Source organism: Chaetura pelagica, unplaced genomic scaffold (genome assembly GCF_000747805.2).
Source record: "Chaetura pelagica isolate M959 unplaced genomic scaffold, ChaPel_1.0 scaffold246, whole genome shotgun sequence".
Lineage (NCBI taxonomy): Eukaryota > Metazoa > Chordata > Aves > Apodiformes > Apodidae > Chaetura > Chaetura pelagica.
In genome coordinates, this window is record NW_009953647.1 from 1,398,985 (window position 1) to 1,419,618 (window position 20,634).

At 53.9% G+C, this 20,634-nt stretch overlaps 2 protein-coding genes across 3 annotated transcripts in view; both read left to right on the plus strand.

Moving 5' to 3' along the window:
* HTATIP2 (HIV-1 Tat interactive protein 2, 30kDa) overlaps positions 1–1,756 on the plus strand; it is a 3,439-nt gene extending 1,683 nt beyond the window's left edge. Inside the window, exons 2-4 of the mRNA XM_009999926.1 lie at positions 13–150; positions 899–960; positions 1,531–1,756. Coding sequence (XP_009998228.1) covers positions 13–150; positions 899–960; positions 1,531–1,756 — 426 coding nt within the window. The remainder of the gene's footprint in view (positions 1–12; positions 151–898; positions 961–1,530) is intronic.
* Positions 1,757–7,230: 5,474 nt separating this feature from the next.
* Positions 7,231–15,244, plus strand: RGS5 (regulator of G-protein signaling 5). 2 transcript variants are annotated; one of them, XM_009999886.1, is made up of 5 exons: positions 7,231–7,352; positions 12,228–12,338; positions 13,981–14,042; positions 14,157–14,323; positions 14,843–15,244. In XM_009999886.1, exons 1-5 carry the CDS (start codon positions 7,309–7,311, stop codon positions 15,002–15,004), a joined length of 546 nt encoding a protein of 181 aa, XP_009998188.1. In that variant the 5' UTR covers positions 7,231–7,308; the 3' UTR covers positions 15,005–15,244. The 2 variants fall into 2 exon arrangements, with proteins under 2 accessions (XP_009998188.1, XP_009998187.1); XM_009999885.1 differs by having other exon boundaries at positions 7,309–7,352; positions 14,813–15,004.
* The last annotated feature ends 5,390 nt before the right edge of the window (positions 15,245–20,634 follow it).

Below are 20,634 nucleotides of genomic sequence, written 5' to 3' on the forward strand. Positions count from 1 at the left end.
TCCTTTCTGCAGGACGGCTTCGTCCGTGTGGACCGCGACTACGTGGCGCAGGCGGCAGAGCTGGCGCGGGCAGGGGGCTGCAAACACTTTGTCCTGCAGTCCTCCCAGGGGGCTGACCCGCACAGCCACTTCCTCTACCTCCGCGTGAAGGTGAGAGGGCGTTTGGGATGGGCTCCCTGTGCTCGTGCAGGAGTCACGAAACGCTGGGATGCTCAGAAAGTCTTGAGAGGTGCTCATGGCTCTGGGGGTCCTCCTGGTGCTGCGGGACAAGGGAAGGGGGATGGTGGGACAGGCACGTCTGGCTTTGTCTGAAGCAGCACAACACCTGCATGCAGCATGTACCTCTTCAGACCACAGAAAGATCTGCTAGGGTCTCCAGCCCAACCCTGGCTCCCCAACCCCAAGCTGGGATGGCTTTACAGCAGGGAAGACTCAGGGCTGCGTAGAAGTGAGACATGAACTGTGCAGGGCTGGAGAGCCCATAGGCTCCCTGGGTGGCACCATACTTGTTGCAAAACTTTTCTCCCTCGTATGTTGTGTGCTGCAGTCCCCAACACGTGCTGGACGTACTGCTGTCCGACAGTGTCTTGTGCTGGGACCCTCAGGCTGCAGCCTGTCCAGATGCTGTCTCAGGAACATCCAGCTGCAGTTAGCACGGTGATTGCAAGGGTGCGCTGCTGGCTAATGGTCAAGGGGTCCACCGTGGACGCTCCCTGTGCTACCTTCTCCTGAAGAGCTGCTCGCTGCCCAGGTGGTGCCTGCCCTGTACCAGCTTTGCGTTGGCACTAGTGCCCTGCTGCCCGCAGCTCAGCAGCCCTCTCCTGCCGATTCATGGAGTGGCAGGGTGGTGCCTGCAGTCACCTTTGTCTCCTTTCATCCTGCCCAACTGCTCTGACAGGGAGAAGTGGAGAACCTGGTCCAGGCTGTTGGTTTTGATCGCTGTACCATTCTCCGGCCAGCGTGAGTAGCAGCGGAGGGAGGGCACAGGGTTTGGGTTGTCAGGGCAGCAGGCTGGGGGAGCTGGAGAACGAGGGAAAGGAGGCATAAGGGGAGGGCTGGGAAGGGAAGTGGGGAAAGCCACCAGCTGCAAATGAAGCTCCTGAGAGAAAATGCTGCCACTCTGTGCTGCTGGGAGCAAGCACGGCAGTTTCCCACATCCCATCCCAGTGCTACTGTCACATGCAAGGAGAAGAGGCTTGGGTTGAAAGTGGAGGTTGAGGGACCTAGGTCAAAGCTTATCTCTGCACGGACCTTGGCCTTATGCGGGGGGGGTACTCACTTGTATCCTCTTGGCTGTACTATGCTCTTACTGCCCAGGAGAACTGGCATCCTGGTTTTGGCAGCCCTGTAAGGAAAGGAGCGTAGTATTCCAGGTCTCAGCTCAGTCACATTTCAAGACCTGCTAAAGCCCCATGGGCCCCATGTGGGTTTAGCAAGCTGGCTGAGACCCCAGAACAGCTGGAAAAGCCAGTCTCAGCTCTTCCCCCGGGGTGGTTTCAGCCTGACCCACCTTACCTCCTTGCTCTGCAGGGTGCTGCTGTGCAAGCGCCAGGAGTCCCGCCCCGGCGAGTGGGTGGCCCAGCAGTTTCTGGGCGTTGTGGCTCGGGTCTTCCCCACCGCTTACTCTGTGCCTGTGGAATCAGTGGCCAGGGCTATGGTGGCCAGTGTGCTGCAGCCAGCTGAGGGGAAGGTGGAGGTGCTGGAGAATAGGACCATCCACAAGCTGGGAAAGGCAGTGCCACAGAAGGGCACGTAGGGCAAAAGGGAAGGGCAGGAAAGAGCTTGATTCGGCTCAGATGCTCTTGAGTTCAGATGCTCTTCTGGGCCAAGGATGAATGCACATGTGGGCAAGGAGTGGGGTGCTTGCATGGCCAATGTAGTGGTAGAGGTGCACTTCTTTGCATGGCTCCTGATTCTGTGAAGTGATCAAAAAATGCAGGTGCTGGCTGGTGGGTAAGGACAAACAATGTGCTCTGCTGCCTGGAACCAGCATGGAAATCAAAGTGCAAATGGTATAAGCCAGGGAATTCAGACCTTGAATAAAATAATGTGACTGGTCCATTTGTGTCAACTTTGTTTTAAAATTGTTTGCCTCCTGCACGTTGCCAGCCCAACCACATCCGTTCTCAGATTGTGACACTTTTGGTGACACTTCAAAGAATGCACACGGCCAAGTGGCCACGCTGTAGGACAGACACCGGAAAGCAGAGACAGCACACAGCTGCCTGTGCTGAGCCTGCAGAGCACATGGTGGCACCACTTGGATAGCAGGGCTCCTGGAAGCTCAGCAGCCCGTGCTGATGTGCGTGGGGTGCTGGCTTTGCCAGCAGTAGGTCTCTGCAAACACCAGCATGTGCCAAGTCCTTGCTAATCTGCTCTGGGTGCAGAGGGGCTGCTACAGGGATGCTGCTGTTCAAATCGAGACAGTCACTTTGGTACCTATAGTAGCAAACCCACCATGCAAATACTTGTGGTTACTTGAACATGCCTGTCACCTCTGGCTCCTCTGGGCTTTCCTTATGGACATGAGTGAACCAGAGCTCAGCCCTGTTCCCAAGGGTGGTCTGCATGTGCAGGAGGTGAGGCCAGCTACCTGCATGTCTCAGAGCCTGCCCCACACTGCCCAGGTGCTGGAAGAGGAGCAGGTCCCTGGTGCTGGCACAGAGCAGATGTGAGGAGCAGTGCTGTGTCCCTGCTGCAGCCCTGGCTGTTCTCAGGCCTTGTGCTCAAGGTCGAGGAACTTGGCAGCTCCACAGCTGGGATGCAGGACTTACGTGACTCCCAAATTCCCAGCTGGCTGGAGTCCCAGTGCTCCGGGTAATGCTGCTTTCCAGGGTTTTCTCCTCTTTGACCTCACCCATGGCTCCTGTGTCAGTGACTTGGATGCAGCAAGCAGAGGGAGCCGGGATCCCCCATCTCCTTCCTTCTACACCAGTGCTTTAATCATTGGCTGGACCTCACTGGTGGAGGCAGTGGGATGGTGTGACCCCACACTGTGGTACCTGAATGACTCCTGAACCATAAGCAGGGTTTAGTTCAAAGGTAACAAATGAGGGGCCACAGAGTCACAATTACTGACCAGACTGTCCTGTGAGAGCAAAAGCAGGAACTTTAATCAAAGGGATATGGCTTAAAAAAAGGTGATGTCCTTATACAAGGGAGCAGAAACAAACACCTGAAGTAGAAAGACCTTAAAATAAGTGAAAATTGCATACAAAAAAAAGAATACAAGCTCTGGAAAATTACAGGTGAAGGAGCACAGGATACTTGAGGAAAGCATCCTAGATGTATGAAAATTAATCATGACCATGTGAGAAGAAGAAGAGCCTCAGGGACAGGACGTGATCAGGCTTTATGAGAGAAGGCAAATACCACAATGAAAAAGCTTGGTGAGTTACTTGCATTGGCCTTTGCTGTGAAGGAGCCCACACGAGGTTCATTCCTTAGGGGACATGCTGTTGCGTGACTGTCCCAGGGCACTGGGGAAAAAGAATAAATAGACATTTTAACCATATTTTTAGAACACATGGTTAAAAATCTGCGAAGAGCACTCAGATGAATTGCCAAATACTTGCCTGGGTGACAATTACAGTGATCCCTCTACCAAAAACCCCATGTTGTTAAATATGAGTCTAACTTTTAAAAAGTTCCAGTGGGAACCAGGAAACTGCAAAGCACTGAGGCTGCCTTCTATAAAAGGCAAGTTGTTAGAAAGGATAACAAAGTCTTGAAATAGCAGAGCCCAGGATAAAACTGGTGTTATGAGAGATTCCACGTGGCTTTTGAGGGGGCAGCTGCAAGGCACAAACCTAGAGCTCTCTTGGAGACAACCAGCCATTGTGTACACAAGACAATCTGGTCCTCAGAGTGTACTTGGAGCTCCAAAAAGCTCTCCCAGAAGGGCTCTTAAAGAAATTAAGCTGTCGTGGGAAGAAAAGGAAGGTCTGAGTAGTTTCTTATGGAAATATTTTCATAGCACTCTAAAGCCTTGAAATGAACAAACCAAATATTTCTCATTTGACAAAAGTCTGGGGAAAATACAAGCTATTTTCTGTGTAACCCTTGTTTCTGCTTAATGGTGTATGTTTTCTTTTTCAGTGTTTCAGATAAGTCTCTGCTTAAAATGCACAACTGCAACTCCAGCACAAGCCATAGTTTCCTTATAACCCTCTCACATGAAGCTTCATCACCCATTTTGGACCTCAGTTTTCCCCAGCTTGCTCTGTGCATTTATTAAATGTACCCTAGGGCTGTGGAAGAGATTATGGTGTCAGTCACTGAGCTATGGCAGAACCAAAGGACCAGGGGATTTGCCCACCCAGGGCTGAAAGAGGTAAAGTAGGTCTTTAGGGGACAGACCCTGTTCCTCCATGGGGTCTCTTGGGGCCAAGCTCCAGGTTCCTCCAGGCAGCCAGGTGTCCATGGAGAGGCTGGCTGCTTTCCAGGGCCACAGCTGGAAGGGGAACATGGGTGCCAGCTGGACAGCATTCACACACACCACCTGATCCCACAGATCTGAGCTCCCCCAGGATTTGCAATCCTGACTTTATTACTGAAGATTAATGACAAAAAATAACAGTGCTCCCAATGGCTTTGCAGCCAAGCACAAGGCTGCAGAGTTTTCCAGGGTAGTCCCACAGCCCCACTGCCAAGCCTGGCAGCTGTGCAAACCACAGCACCTCTCACTGTGACCTGCTCCCCTCCACATCCACATAGCACCCTGCAAACAGTACCTCAACTTGGCAGGAGCTTTGCAGTAGCTTCTGAGATGGTAGGCACTGACCTGGTACTTTGCATCCCCTGGTGACACCCCTGCTAGCAAACACTCTGGTCCCAAGGGCAGTTGGCACAGCTCAGCAGACCTGCCCAGCTTGCAAGGCTGCAGTCTCCAGGAGGGCAGGGAGCTGCACTTCAGCACCTGGGAGATCAGAGAATCACACAGTGGTTTGGGTGGAAAGGGACCCAACATGGGCAGGAACACCTTCCACTAGACCAGGTTCCCCAAAGCCCCAGTGGAGCAATTGGGTTCTGGACTACCCCAAACTGGGGCAAGGCATCCCCACACTAGTAACAGAGCCTTCTCCTGAAGGAGGCAAAGGACAGGGCAAAATGATAGCAGCTGGTGAAGGAGTCACCTACCTCCATCCTCTGCTGCTGCTGCCATTGCTTCCTTCTCTCCTCTATGAGGCACAAGGTGGGCAGCACCCCAAAGCTGAGCAGTAGGAAGGGACAAGCTCCCATTCCAGCAGGTCTGGCACCCTGCTTGGGTACATCTTGGAGTCCCTAGCATCTCATCCTCTGAAATTTTAGGGTGTACGTGTTTCCTCCTGTTTCCATTACAAACTAGTAAACAGCTAAGCCAGGCTCCCCAGGGAGGCTCAGCTGGTTTCGAGCAGACTTCCAGCTTTCAGTTACTGCACTCACATGTGGAAACACAGGAGTCATTTGCTGCATAAACCCAGAACAGCAAGAGATAGGATTGCAATGCAGGTCCAGAGTCCACCCAGGAGCCAGAGCCAGGCACACCTCCAACACTTTTCAAGGGGAAATAGGGCCTGGGCTGAGCTTAAATGTAGCCCTGGGCTGAGGGGACAGGTGGGACTAGTTTGGGCAGTTAAAGCCATTATTGCCCCCAGAAGCTGGACAGCCAAACTGGAAGCAAGGTCTCATATTCCCAGCTTTGAGCTGTGGATGTTAAACAAAACACTTAAATGCACTTTTTCAAGGTCACTGCAGCAGCTGAGGTTGGGGACAAGCAGATGGCAGATTTCCAGGGTGAACCCTGAGCCTGGACTCTGGGCAGGATGCCCGGGGGATGCCCTGGCTGGGCTGGAGCAGAAGGTGGAGGCAGAATGGAGCCACACACTCTCAGTGGGCCCGTGCTGGAGCAGGTGTAATGGCACAGGCACTGGTGTGGGGGCAAAGGCCCACGTTGCTGTCAGTCCTGTTACACACCCTGCAAAAGAGTTGGCACTGGGGCCCCCAGAGCCACCCTCTGTGTGTCTGAGGGTTTTCTCCTCGTGCTGGCTCTGGTCTGGCAGTGCAGACCTGTGATGGGCAGTGTTCCAGGATGTCCCTGCTAGGGATGGGCTGTCACATCCCAGCTGGAAGCCAGAAAGGGAAGAAAACTCCTGGAATGGCTGCAGTTACCCTCTCTGCTCTGGGCACCACTAGGCAGCAGGAGTGACCCCCCTGCAGGTGCTGCCTGCAGCTCCCCCTCCCCGGGCCGCTGTGGGGAGCCACAGCTTTGGCTGCAGGGCCCCTTGGAGCCAGGGCATCCCGGTCCTTGCCTCTCAGCAGGCAGCCTGTCTCTGGTGCTGCACCTCTGCTGGGCCTGGGTGCCTGGCTGAGGCTGGGAGGAAGTCAAGCCACAGCTGTCACCATCACAGAGAGGCACCGGCTCTGTGATTGCAGGGTTTTGTGCAGCAAACAATCACATCTCACCCGAGCAAGCAGAAACACTGCAGTGCTGTGCAGCACCCAAGCTGCAGGTGAGCCAGGGGCTGCATCCTGGTGGGGCAGAACCGGGGCAGAGCCCAGGGGGCAGGGGGAGGCAGAGACCAGTCCCTGCTCAGGCCCCTCATCCCACATCAAGAGCAGCTCTTGGCTCTGGTGTGTGTTTTACTGCTGTGAAGGGCGATGGAAGAAGGGTCTAAATTTTCCATTTAACAGAATTCTGGGTGGAAATCCTTTTGGGCCTCATCAAAGTATCACTATCAGATAAAACTGGAACCTTTGCTATGATTAAAATATTAATTTTTTTAAAAGCTTACATTAAAATGAGTTTGTTCTGGAACAACAGTCACTCTTACTCACCAGCCAGTAACCACTGTGGAAGCTGTTGGGTATTTTGACACCAGCCACAGCCTTTACATCACCAGCAAGACTTCTGTTAAGCACTTTTCTTTTTTATGAAAGTGACATTTAAAATTGAAAAAAATCCCTCACTCGAATGAAGCATTTCTACCTGCTTCTTCTAACTGCTGACCAAGAGCCTGATATATCATTCAGAAGAAACCCTGTGGGCTTCCTGGAGCCCCCTCAGCAGCGGCTTGGCTCTTCCTGATCTCACGCCAGAAAACCCACATTTTCTGCCCCCCCTGGAGAGCCTAGAGATGAGAAAACAGAAGGTGCTGGGCCCGGCGGCTGCGGGACAGACAGCGTTGGTTCTGGGGCTGGCAGGGCTCCAGCTCCCGGCGCTATATAGGAGGGAACGGGGGGAGCTGGGCTGCAGAAGGAGCTGCCGCTGCCTGCTCGAGCCATCGCTCACGCTCTTCTCGTGGCTGAGGAAAACCACAGCCTGCCAAGATGTGCAAAGGATTAGCAGCGCTGCCCCACACGTGCCTGGAGAGGTGAGAGCGGCCAGGCTGTGCGGGGGTGGCGGGGGGGGCTGCCCCCCATGGGCTCTGCCAGGGGTGGCTGGGGACAGGGAGGCTTTTCCTCCGGCACATCCCCGTGGTGGACACCTCTTACGGGCACGGGGATAGCCCAGCTCCGAACTGGGAGGGAAGGGAGACTTGCTGGAGGGGGTCAGCAGGGTGCTGCGAGTGTGGGACCCTCAGGCAGGCAGCTGAGGATCCAGTCTCAAAGTTCCCTCTGGTTTGGGAACCTCTCTGCTGGGGAAGTCTGGGCTGCCCCAAACCTACCCCTCAACCTCAGCTGCTGCCCTGTACAGACTTGGAGCAGGAGAACCTTGTCCTGAGACTTGAATATTTGCAAAACATGAGGGGGAGGAAAAAAACAGGAAAGTGGTTGCCTTTCTGAGGCAAAACCAGCCCTGGCTCCAAGGTGCCTCAAAATCCCCTTTAACTTCCTGTGTCTGCCCTGCACACAGATTAGCCAGCCCTAGCCCCTCTCAGGAGGCTTGGCTCTGTGCAGAGCACCCACTGCCCTGCTTGTGGCATCATCCTCATCCTCATCTTCACTCCCCTCCATCCCAGCACCTGGAGGTGCTGGTGCTTCCCAGGCTGCTCCCACCCCCTGGGATCCCAGACAGGCTCCAGCCCCCAGCCCTTTCCATGCTGATCAAAACCTGCACTCTGCTCCCCTTCTGTGGCATTGGAGGGGCTTTGGAGGGGGTCTAGGGAGAAGCCGAGGTGCAAGGGAGGCCACCACACAAGGCTGGGGTCTCTCTGCACAGCAGGATGCTCAATCCATCATCTAAGGTGGGAACTTGGTAAAAGGCTTTACTCATGCATTAACCAGCAAGGATTTCCTCACAGCTGCAAGAGTGCAAAAAGCTGTCTTTTAGCTGAGAGGGAGGGTGGCATTTGGTGTCCCGGGTGGAGCTCAAGAGAAGTCCTGCTTTGGTGGCTGAAGCTGTGCTGCTGGGGGCTGATGCTGCTGCCCAAAATGCAGGGAAATGCCCGCCACACACACGGGCAGGAGCATGGCCTGTGGCATTGTCTTTGTTTCAAACATGCCTTTTGGCCATGCTTGTGGCCCCATGCTCACCTTGCTTGGTCTCCCACAGCCTCCTGGACCGTAGGCATCTGAGCAGCGCTCTTCCAGAGGTGGTTGATCCATACATTTCTGTTCTGCTGTCATCTTTGTCATCACTCTTCCACTACTTTCTAATACTAAATTAGTTTTTTCCCCACTGCTGCTGTGCTGATGCTTTCATTGGCCTCTGTTGTGCCCTCAAATCCCTGCTCCTGAAGGCAGCCTGCCTTACACTTTTATACACAGAGTCAGGACTGGGTTTGTCCTGCATGCATTGTTCTGTTTTGCTCTGTGAGGAATTTCAAGAGCTGTTTCATTACCAGTCTTATGAGACCCTCTTGCAATTCCTCACAGCTGGTCCCCCAGTGCTGTGCCTGGGCAGCACAGTATCTGCTGCTCAGCTCTTCTCCCCACACATGTGATATGTTTAACAGCATGGTCCCAGCCCACGTTCCCCTGTGACCATTCCACAGAGGAAAACACACCACATACTCTATGCGTTGGTTCCTACTTTTCCCATGTCATCCCTGAGATGACTTTTCCCCTGCAGCTGCCTGGGGTCTGGAGAGCCCCTCCAAGGTTTGCTGCAGACCCAAGTGGCCGGTACCCCTGACTCTTGCCAAGGCACGTGCTTTCTGGGCTCTTCAGAGAGGGCTGATAGGTTTGAAGGAATCTCTTCCTACTGCCAGAGCTGCACTGACTCCTCTCCAATAGACCATATTTGTTCATGTGTCCACCAGTGCTGTCTGATACAGCTGCTGCTGACATGCACACACAGTACCATACTTACAGCTTTATGGCTTCTTGAATCCCCCTTGGAGCCCTTTTCCTCTCAAGGGATGTTCCCTCTGGCACCTCCTTGCCCTTGGGCACAGCAGCAGCTTTAGCTTTCAGCTACAGCTTTAATTTCTTCGAGCTTCTTTTTTTGTTTGTTTTGTTTTATTTTGTTTTTAAAATTGGAGTCTCTCCTGGCCCTCCCCAGCAGCCTTCTTGCTCTTGATATGTTTGACAGAGCCCATATTTTCTTTTAATGCTTCTTGGAAGCTGTTTCTCAGACTTTTTCTTGGCTTGCTCCTGTATGTTCTCACACTTAACCTTCCACAGTTTATGGTCATCTTGCTTTTTCTCACTCAGACATAGCCAAGGGGCGGGTTTTGAATGATGCCTTTTTGTTTATAACTGCCTTTTTTACCCTGCTGTTAAGCCTTTGCTGAAGTCTTGCTTGAAAGCTTGTCTGCTGGAGGACGCCAGGATGTCTTTAAATAGTCTTCCCCTCCCACCAGCCTGCAAGCTCTCAGCCTTTTTGGCTCTCCTTACTTGCTTCCTTTCAACAAGCTTCCTCATCTCTGTGGGCTCCCCACACTTCACTGAGGCCCCACAGCCAAGGACTTGCTTGAGGTGGGGAAGTTCTTGGTGCTATCCCCACACCAGAACCTTCAGGGCTTCAGCAAGGTGGTGATACATCAATAACCCCACAGGGCAGAGCAGGGATGGAGCTACCCAAGGAGCCCTGTTGGGAGCAGCAAGCGTGGGGCTGCAGTATAGGTCCAACATCCATCCAGGAGACCAGGCTGAGGAGAAACTCAAGGAAAGGTGGCCCCAGGGTTGAACTTATATTGAGCCCCCAGCTGTGGGCTGGTGTGAGCCTCACCTGGGGCTGCTCAGGGCCATTGATGCCCATTAGTGAACTTTGAACCTGACAGGTGGTGGTGTCACAGGATGGAGATTGGACAGCAAGATTTTGAACCAGGTCTAATCGTGAAGACACTGTGAATTGCATCCACATCTTGCGTGTGCATCCACATCTTGCGTGGCCTCATCTGCACTAGGGTGGGGGGTCCCCAGGTCCTGCTTGGGCAGTGACAGAGTCCTGGTTCTGTCTTCCCACCTCATCAGGCTGTCCTGTTAGATTTGGCTCTCAGTGCCCAGGTTGCCAGCACAACCCATGATTTCCCCCTGGCTGTTTGGGGCCCCCTGGCATCCACCACCCTCACTTCAGAGGCAAGTGAGCCCCTTCCCTCTTCCTCTTAATTCCTGCTCCTGCCAAATAAAAGCCTCATGATGGAGTGCATGGTCTGATTGCCTGGAGGGGACTCTCCCTGGCTGTGGCCCCTTGTCCCCTTTGCCCGCTCCTCCTTGCTGCAGTTGTGCCACTCATGGGGGTCGGGGCTGTGCCATGGGGACCCTGCACAGTGGTGTCAGCCCAGGGGCACCTGAGGCTCGCAGAACATCCAGCCCCAGGTCTGGGTGTCAGGAGCCAGCTCCTGCTTGGAGCATTCATCTGCGCTTCTTTAAGAGGGAGAGGGATAAAGGGTACACAGCAGCATCCCTGTCCCAGAGACACCTCAGTGCGGGGAGCGTGGGGACCTCATCACCCTCTGCCTGAGGTCCTGGTCTTTCCAGGCAAGACCCAAGTTTTCTCAGAAGTGGGAAAAACAGAAGCCATCCCTGGAGCAGCTGACATTTTCCATGCAAACAGCTGTGTTTCTGGCCCTGTGCTCCCTGTGCTGTGCAGCCATGGCAGGCGCTGGGCTGCTGGCCCCTGCTGGCCCTGCTCCTGTGCCGGGGTGGCTGTGGGAGGTCTGTGGCTGCAGCAGAAGCAGGGGAGCAGAGCCCATGAAGGGTCTCAGAAAGTCACCCATAGGGGCTAGCAGCTGGAAAACCAAAACACAGAGGGATTTTTTCAAGAAGGGGAAAAAAAACCCAGCAGGGATGGAAATGGAATAGCAGACATAGCCAGGAAACAATCATCCACAGAGGGCTTGTGCAAATAAACAGCAGAGAGCAACGCAACGACCCACGGAGCTGCAGCCCAGCTCCCACAGCCCTGCCCAGAGCCCTTCTTCCCCTTCTGCCCAGGGGAAGCAGCACCTAGGGGTCACCTGTCTACAGGACCCTTTCTGTTGCAGACATAAGGCTCATATGTAACTTAGGAGTGAGCAGAGAACCCGTGCACAGTAGCAGGAGGTTGGTGTGTTGCTGGCAGCAGCATCGCTGCTGCTCCCCGAGACAGCAAAAGAAAAATAACTTAATCTTCATAGAAGTGCCTAGAAAGGAGGAAGCCCCCAGACGTGAGTGCTTGGGAGGGTCAGGGGTGGGCACAGAGCACACCAAGGAGAGTTTCACCCTGACTTTGGCAAGTACAGAGGTATGTGCTAACGTGCACCCCCTGGGACAGGGAGGGTTTTGGCTGCAGGTGCAGGGGAGCTCAGCACGGAGCGCTGGGCTCAGGGGCTGCACCCTGGGCCAGAGACAGCCACCTCAAAGTGCTCAGGGAACACGATGAGGACAGATTCCTGCCCCCTGTGGCTGCAGACCAGGACGTGGGGAGGGCACCCTGCTCTGGAGGGGTAGCAGGGCTGGTGGGTGTGACGCGGGATCGGGCTCAGTGTGAGGCAGGCACTGCTGTGCAGCCCAGCACAGCACCCAGGGAGCTCTTCCATCTCCTCACCAGCATTTCCTCAGGGCACATCGCTATAGAAACTGGGTGCTGCACTCACATCCCATAATTCGTCCTCAGAGCAACCCACCAGCTCTGCTGATACAATTATCCCAGCCACAGATGGGGACAAAACAAAGAGATAGAGATCAAGAACTGCTGGTGATTCTGAGTGCCCAATTTTAGATGCCTCAGTCAGACACCTTTACAGCATTAAGGTCCATTTGTCTGTGTGTAATTAATTACACAGCTTTTTACCTCACTGGTGACCAGCCAGCGTCTGTGCTGGCACAAGGCAGGAGACCATCCCTCTGCCTGACCAACCTCTGCTTCTCCCCTCCCACAGGGCCAAGGAGATCAAGACCAAGCTGGGCACACTGCTCCAGAAGCCCGACTCGGCCATTGACTTCATCATCCTGCACCCAGAGAAGCCGGAGAAGCCTCCCAAGGCCCAGAAGTGAGTACAGTGCCAGAGCAGGCTGTGCTGGCACCCATGCCCAGCTGGAAGGGTGCAAGCCCTTTTGGGATGCAGAGGAGCTGAAGCCCCTGCTTTGGGGTGCAAGGTGGGCACAGAAGGCTTTTCATGGCCAGCAGCTTGTGGCAAACTCTTCGTGACCCACCAGCTTGGTAACATCAGGGCAGCATGAGACATGTCAAGCAATACAGGTTTATAGAAACCAGATTTCTCACAGAAACTTAAGTTTGATGAGATTTCATGTTATTTGATAAAAGTTTTGCCAGGGGCATCCGACACTTGGATTCCTCTGAGTCACCTACCTCAGCCCAGAGGTGACAGCCTTGCACAGCTTGGTGGCTTCAGGGGGCAGCGTGTCCCTGAGCTCAGTGCACGGTCCTACAGCACAATGCCTGGCTCCAGGTAGCTCCATGGAGATGGTACCTTCCCACCTTCCTGCCCTGAGCCTCTGCTCTCCACCACTGAGCTGGTTTAATGACAAAGCAAAGCAGAGGAGAAGTCAGGCTGATATTGTGTCTGGATTAGGAGTTACAAGGAGGCAAAATAAACCTTCAGAAGAAATAATTATCGACAGCAAGTGCAAATGTCAGTCAGGGTTCAGAAAGGGAATGATCAGAGCCCCCATCATGGTCTTTACTGCTGGGCACTGACAGTTTGATGACAAGTGAGGGCTGGATGTCCAACCTGAGCAAGTCTTGCCCTTCTGCTGTTCTCCTCTCCCCCTGAAGCCACCTGGGCAGAGCAGGCTGGGTGGGAGCACCTGTGCTTCCACCAGACCCACCAGTAAAGCACCCAGGACCGACAGGTTGTCCTGCCTGCTGCTCCCTCCCCGTTCCCAGGGATGCTCCACTCACCCAGAGCATTTCCCGTGTCCCTGCGACAGCAAAACCCGGCTGGGAGCGGGGAGGGTCTGCAGAGAGAGCCGGGCGTGGGGAGGGCCCGGTGGGCAGCAGGGAGGGACCCTCTGCTCCCGGGGCTTGAACAAAACCCCAAACCAACCACAAACTCTTTTCTGTCACGTAACGAGCATTGTATTTAGAAAGAAGAAAAAAAAAAAAAAGAAGCGGAAAAGCCCCGCACATGTCAAACCCTGAAGGCTTCACTGTGTGGGGGGGAGGAGGGAGCGGAGGGCAAAGTCCTGTCCCCGCGGGGCGTGGGAACGGGCCGGGGGCTGCGGGAGGGCGGGGGGGCTGATCCCAGCCCCGCAGCTCAGCCGGGGAAGGAGCCGGCCCCTCCGCCCTCTCGTTCCGGCAAGGAGCTCCTTCCCAGCGCAGCGGGAACACCCGGGGATGCTTCCCAGCCCCCCGCACAGCCCCGCTCCGCGGCTGCACAGGGGGCCCCTCGCTTTGGGATTCAGTCATGGGTCTGCTCAAACACGGGGGGATTTGCCCACCCAGCCCCGTCCCCTCACCTTCCCTGGCACTGGGATCTCCACCGGAGGAGGCTGCTCACGGGGAGGTGCAGCTGCATCTCCGCTGCCCGGCCACTGCCCACACCCAACAGTCTCCACAGCTTGTTACTCCTTCCCCCCCCATTTTTAAAGGAGTTCCTTAAAAACCTGAACCCTGGCCTGGGGCTGTGGGGTAAAAGCACGTATCCCCCGGCCTTGCTTTACTCCCTTCAGGCCGTCACTGGAGGAGGCTCTGCAGTGGCGTGACTCCCTGGAGAAGCTCCTGCAAAACCCCTGTAAGTCACATCCCCCTGTGGCCACACTCCCCCATCCCGTGCTCCCCCCTGGTGCTCAGCAGGGGCTCGGCCCCCTCGGGGACCCCCGGTGCTCAGGGAGTGCTGCCCCCCCAGACGGGCTGGCCAGCTTCCGCAGCTTCCTGCGCTCCGAGTTCAGCGAGGAGAACGCTGAGTTTTGGGTGGCCTGTGAGGAGTACAAGAAAACCAAGTCACCTGAGAAGATGGTGGAGAAGGCTAAAAAGATCTACGAGGAGTTCATTCAGACCGAGGCACCCAAAGAGGTCAGTGATGGCAGGGCAGGAGATAGTACCTGGAGGGGACGCGGCCTCTGCCCTGGTGGCCTCCGTCCTAGAGGAGAGGGATGGCTGCAGGGCACCACAAACCATGGCTGAGGAGCTCAGGGAGCTCTGCCCTTAGCAAGAAGCAGTTCCATCCCCACAGGCTGCACTTCTATTCTTCAGAGCCCTGGTGTCCCTCTTTCCATGCTCACCATCTGCTGGGCTGCCTCTTGCCACAGGCACCTTCAGCACTTGTCTGTTCACCTCTCCCCACAGAGGGTTTAAATTAATCATAAGGGAATGACAGCTTATGTAAACCTCCCCACGGAGTTAGATTTGCTGCTGGATAGACCTCATCCTTACAGATTTGCCACCAACAATTCTCCCAAATACGTGAACCTGCTTCAGTCCCTCCTCCTAACCTTTGAGGGGTTGGTGGTGGGACAGAGCAGGTGAAGGGAGATGCCATCACCCACCTCTGGCAAAGCCGAGGTCTCCATCTCTCTTACACTCCCATCACAGGTGAACATTGACCACTTCACCAAGGCTGTGACCATGAAGAACCTGGTGGAGCCATCGCTGAGCAGCTTTGACATGGCCCAGAAGAGGATCTTTGCCCTGATGGAGAAAGACTCCCTGCCCAGATTTGTGCGGTCGGAGTTTTATCAGGAGTTAATCAAGTAGCAAGGTGGCAGGGCTGGGCGAGGCGCTCCCCGCGGGTCATCCCACTGCTTCTCTCTAAACACCTGCCCCTTCTCCTGCAGCTGCTTTGCTTTCTTGATACCACCCTAGAAGAGCACCCAGGGGAATTGCTAAACATCTCCCTCTGTGCTTTGGACTGTCAGATATCCCGGTGTTTCCTCTCTTACAGTCTCTTTCCTCTCCCACACAAGACCAATTAGCAGAAACCCCTGGTGATCCTCCCTGGGTCTGGGACCCAGAAGGGCAGTGGAGCAGCCCCAGCTCTGCAGTGACCAGGAGTCCCTCGGGCAGCCAGTGTGTTCCTGACATTGTGGGGCTCAGCTTTAGCTTAGCCCAGGCTTTCTGGGGCAGTGCTGGGGCTGCACAGGGCACCCTACGGGCACTGCCCTCCCCAGCCCAGCCCAGCATTCCAGCAGCCCCAGTGTGCAGGTGGGCATGTCCACTGTGGGGTCAGCATCATCTTGTCTCCAGAAGGCAGGCGCAGTGAAGGATGGATGGCAGGGACAGTTGGATGGCAGAGGTGGCTCTACAGCAGTGACAGCAGGGTTGGAGGCTGCAGGGGGCACCTGGCTGGCAGGAGGGGTGGGCAGCCCTGAGACAGCCTGTCTGCTTCACACTAAAAACAGTTAATAAGATCAAGCAAGATCTGCCTGTTCAAAACACCGGGACTGTTTAGCAACCCAGACCTCCCGCTCGCTCCGACCCCTTGCACGACGCCCTGAGCTCACAGCCCCAGCCTGTGCCCACACAGCCTGGCCACCCCTCAGATCCCAGCTGCAGTGATCACAGCAGCTGTTCCCTGCTCCAGTTGCTTCTCTCTGCAGCAGGCACACCAAAGTGCTACTTCTGCACAAACCCAACTGGGGGGCATCGATTAGAGGAGAGAGGAAAAAAATCATGCTGGGGGAGAAAAAGCTGCTAATTGCAACTGTTCAGATCCAATTAAAAAAACCAATCAAAACCAACAACAAAACACCAACAAACCCAAAAATACTATCAGAAAATGAAAAATAAACCCCTGTCTGCTTGAAGAGATGGCAAACTGCTCAGTTTGTGTAGGCTATGGCTCTCTCTCCTGTCTCCTCCCCTCTTCCCAGGACGTGTGTTTCCATAAGGCTGTCTCTTAAAAAGTCCAGCTCTTTTCAAATGAACCAAAGCCAGCCCACAGTTCCCTAGCAGAAGAAATCACACCTGAGGATGGGACAAGGGCAAATGTGAAAGGCAGCTGGGGTCTCACGTCAGCCTCGAGGCAAATACGATGAACACCTGCTCCGTTTCATCCCTGGGGGGTTTCCTGGTGCAGCACCCACAGAGCTGTGTCTACAACATTCTGCGGGGATGGACTTGTCCAGCCAGCAACTCAGCAGATGTGGGCAAAATAACAAGTAACTTCTCCCAGCAGGCATCTTGGGCCAGGCACGCTCCTTCAGGCTGCTCAACCTCAGCTGCAAGTCATGAGATTCCATGCAAAACACAGTAACATAAACAACTGGTTTGCCAGCCTCTTAAAGACTTTCAAAACCTGATCAAAACCTCACCAGCCCCAAATATTTACATGGTGTCACTATGGTGATGAAGAAAAATACATCCCGATCTGTAGGAAGTGGGCTGCACTCTCCAGGCAGGGATAGGGAGACAGGGGAAGGATGGAGGCCATCACAAACCTGACTTTTCTTTTCCTGTGGAGCAAATGGCCTGAGAAGGTCGGTGCTGGAGCAGCAGTGGGTGATGTTTGCTGGGCATTCCCCTGGGGTGAGCACAGCTGGTGGCTTTGGTGGCCCCAAAAAGCTGTTAGGGAGCCCACAAGCCTTAGGGAGGAGTTGAAAGTCCTGTTGAAAGGGGGCAGGATCCCCCAGCAGCACCCGCTGCCCAGAGCTGGTGGGCAACACAGGGGAGGCAGGAGCAGGGCTGGGCATGGGAAGGGGGCTTGGCCATCCCTTCTGCCACAGGTGCTCCCACCGCCTCAGCCCCCGTGTACTCCGGGCACTCCCCTGGTGTCTCCATGAGCTGGTGTCAGAACAAGTGGGTTCAGCATGTTCAAGCTCCCTATTTAGAGTGTGACTCATAGAAATGCAAAATGAAAGAGGCTTCCCTGCAGAAAGACCCAGATCTTTCATTTTTACTTAATCCTTTGGCAGCTATTTCCAGATACCCTCACACATTTCACAATTAAAGCCAAACACGGATGCCATAGAAGTCTGGATGCTGCTGGAACCTGAGATGTCATGAGCTGCAACAGCAACACGTGGGACAGGGAGAAGGTGTCTGGGTATGTATGTGCTGAAAAGAAAGGTGGAGGCTGGATTCAGGAGAGATGAAACAGCTCTATTGGAAATCCCTTCCCAGCTTGATTCCTGCTAAAATGTTGGAAGCCTACTTCAGGGGGTGATGGAACAGGTGACAGTGAGCTACTGGGTGGTGAGAAAATGTGGCCCCTGAAGCATTCTGGAGCTCTTGGGAAGTGTGTTTGTGTAGAAGGGTCATCTGGCTAATTAGTCGGGCAGGCTCACCCCAGAAAGGCAGCAATGCCTGTACCCACCCCAAGGACAAGAGGTATTTACTGTCAGGCTGATACCAACCATCATATTTCTGGTAGGAAATACTTCATTTATTTTATCACTCTTGCTCTCAAGAAATTTGGCACAGGTATGAGCACTATACACACAACATTGTACATCTGTATCCCTATGGTCATATATAAGTATACACACACACACATGTATATGTAGTTGTAACGTAAGCATCTAGATCCTCAGTGGGTCAGAGAGTCACAAAGCAGAGTTTCTGGATGTTGTGCTTGGGATCCTTCACAAAGATGCACGTGTGGGTTTAGTGCAGTCCCAGACTCTGCTGAGGGAAACCTTGGCCACCCACCAGAGTGAACATGAAGGTGCAGCTTCCAAAACACCCTCTGAAGTCACCTTGTGCTCATGGCTACTGCGTGCCTGCAGCCCCAGCGTGTCCTAGCACCTGGGCCAGCACAGGGGGCAGCTCATGGTCTCTGAGGGACCCCAATCCCTGCCGTGGGGCAAGGCAACCCCATGCTGCAGTGAGGGTCCCTGGGCACCAGGTGCTGCCTCCATGCCTCCCTGGTGCCTACTCACCACCACAGGGACACATGAAAGAGGGCTCCTTGCAGCTGCATCTCTCAGACTAATGCCAGGGGATCACTTTCTGGTTACTTCAGTGACCTGGACCCTAGCACCTCACCAGCCATGGTGTGAATCACACAGCTCTCCCCCCCATGCCAAGGGAGGCCTTTGCCAGTGCTGCCCTGGGAACTGCCAAAGCTTGCGAGGCAGTGGCAGGAGTTGCCCCCTGCCCACAGGGGGATGAAGGTGTCCCAGGACTCACCCAGACTCCTCCCAGTTCTTGGTCACTCCCTGGAGGGTGCCGAGTGCTGTGGCCAAGGTCTTAAGCAAGGTTGGGAGAGGGGATCAGCTCCTCACACTGGCAAGCAGCAGGTTTTCAGTCTGATGTTCTCCATGTGCTTTCCAGTAGAGATCTTCGTGCAGGGCTGTGGTGTGCACCGAGGAACTGGTTGTGTCAACTCATATTTATGTACCACTCAGTAATCCACACATAAACATGTATTTCTGCTACCACTTTGATGGACTGTTCATTTTGTCTCTTTGCACTGAAGGGGAAGCATTTCCTTACCCTCCACAGGGTACTCCCAGAACCTATGCTCAAAAGCCCTGGCGTGACCAAAGGCCTCTGAGAGGTTCTATTGCAACAGATGTGGTGGTTTCTCAGGAAAGTGGACAAGGAATAAAAAGGTGGCCTCCAGTCCTGCTTGCCCCCAGCCACGCTGCAGTCAGGCAGCAGGTCTGCACTTGCAGGGTTTGGGCCAAGGGACAGGTTGAACTCTGAGCTCCTCTGGAGCTCCGGGCAGGAAAGCATTTGCAGTGGGGAGGTTGCTCCTTTACATTCCTATCTCCAAGGCTGTTGAGGGGGGCTCATGCTCACCCCAGCCCTTGGTGAGACAGGTGGTCCCTGAGCTCACTGTCAGGCACAGCATGGACCCCAAAAAGCCCAGCATCCCACAGGCTCACCCTGCCAAGGGTATCTGAAAGATATAGTGGCTGTTCCATCTTCCCATAATTTATAACAACCTCTGAGTTAGGCCATTTGAAAAATGGCTTTTTAGAGTAACCTTGGCCAGCGAGTTGCATCTCCACTCATTTTCTTCGGTTCACACAGTGGCCTTTTAGAAGTTACTAATGCAAACATTTTTATTGAATGTATCCATTGTTATTTAAATATCAGTACAGTTTTGGCAATAATTATCAAGAATTCCCAGTACCAGGGGAAAATAAAACATAGCCACATGCTTGGCCATGTTCAGAGCATTAGCAAGCCTCTCTATGTCTTAGCTGAACATGCAGGAGTGGTATGTGTCAGCACAACCTAATAAATAAAAAATAAAGCACATGTTGAAAGACATGCTTCTCTGTGGGCCTGGATGTGCCTACTGGAGAACCACAGCCTCCTCTGCCATGTAAAAACCCTGATGTGAGAACTGTTGTCTGGACAGGGATGCAGAGTGAAGAATGCATGGCTGTCAGAGTAGCAATATCCAGCTAAGGGGAAACCAAGGGTTGGGGGACAGTGTCACCAACAGCCACAGGACTGCTCAGAGGAAGCAGTCCCAACTGCTGGTTGGTGATGCTGGTCAGTACTGCAGCCCAGGACAGCAAGCTCTGCATCTATTCCGTGTGCCTCCAACTGCAGGTCAGTGTCGGTCTCAAAGGCCCTGATAAAGGCCATGTCTAACTGCAATGATTAAAAAGTAATTTGCCTTCTGGCAAAGCCCAGCAGCAGCAGTAAAGAGACTGACAAAGTCTTCTTACTATCTTCAGGAAACAAGAGGGTCATGCTACCACTGAATTAAAAACTCATATACGTAACTTTTTTTTTTCTTTTTTCTTTTTTTTTTTTTCTAAGACATTTTCAAGTACTTCCAGGCAGGGTCTTTCCTCCCCAGCTGTTGTGGTCCTGGTCCTATTCTGTCACAAACTGCTCCACACAAGCCAAGGCAGGCAAACCTGAATTTAGATGGCACTCCCAGGGTTAGTGATGCACACCTGCCAGTCCGGAAGAAGAACTTGTTTCTGTTCTGCTCAGCTATGAGAGCATGAGGGACACAATAATCTATTAAATAATGTGCCTCCCCCAAAATAATAGCTCTGTACAGTCCTAGGAAAGATCCTTGGCCAGCCTAAACTAGATGCAAAGAGAGAGAAGGTGTCAGAGGGGAGAGCTGCCCTGCAGTTGTGCCTGTGGTGTTTGAGGGAGGCTGTCTGAGAAGTCTTGGTCTCCCTTCAAGAAAGAGCAGGAGCTCTTCTTAAGTCTGATGACTGTAACACGGCACAGCCTGAGTTCTGAGCAACACTGCTGAAAGCCTAGACATCTGAGAGCTATAAGAACAGCTAAGGACCAGAGCAAGTCCTTTTCATCTCAGCTTTTGCTGATTAGAAAGGGGAGATCACAGTCCCCAACACTTCCCTTGGCTTCCTGTCCCCTGCCCCTTGCTAGGTTCACACTGCAACATTGCAAGTCTGGTCCCTTGGTGGGTCATGCTGGGCCTGAGCACGTGCTCCCCCACTGCT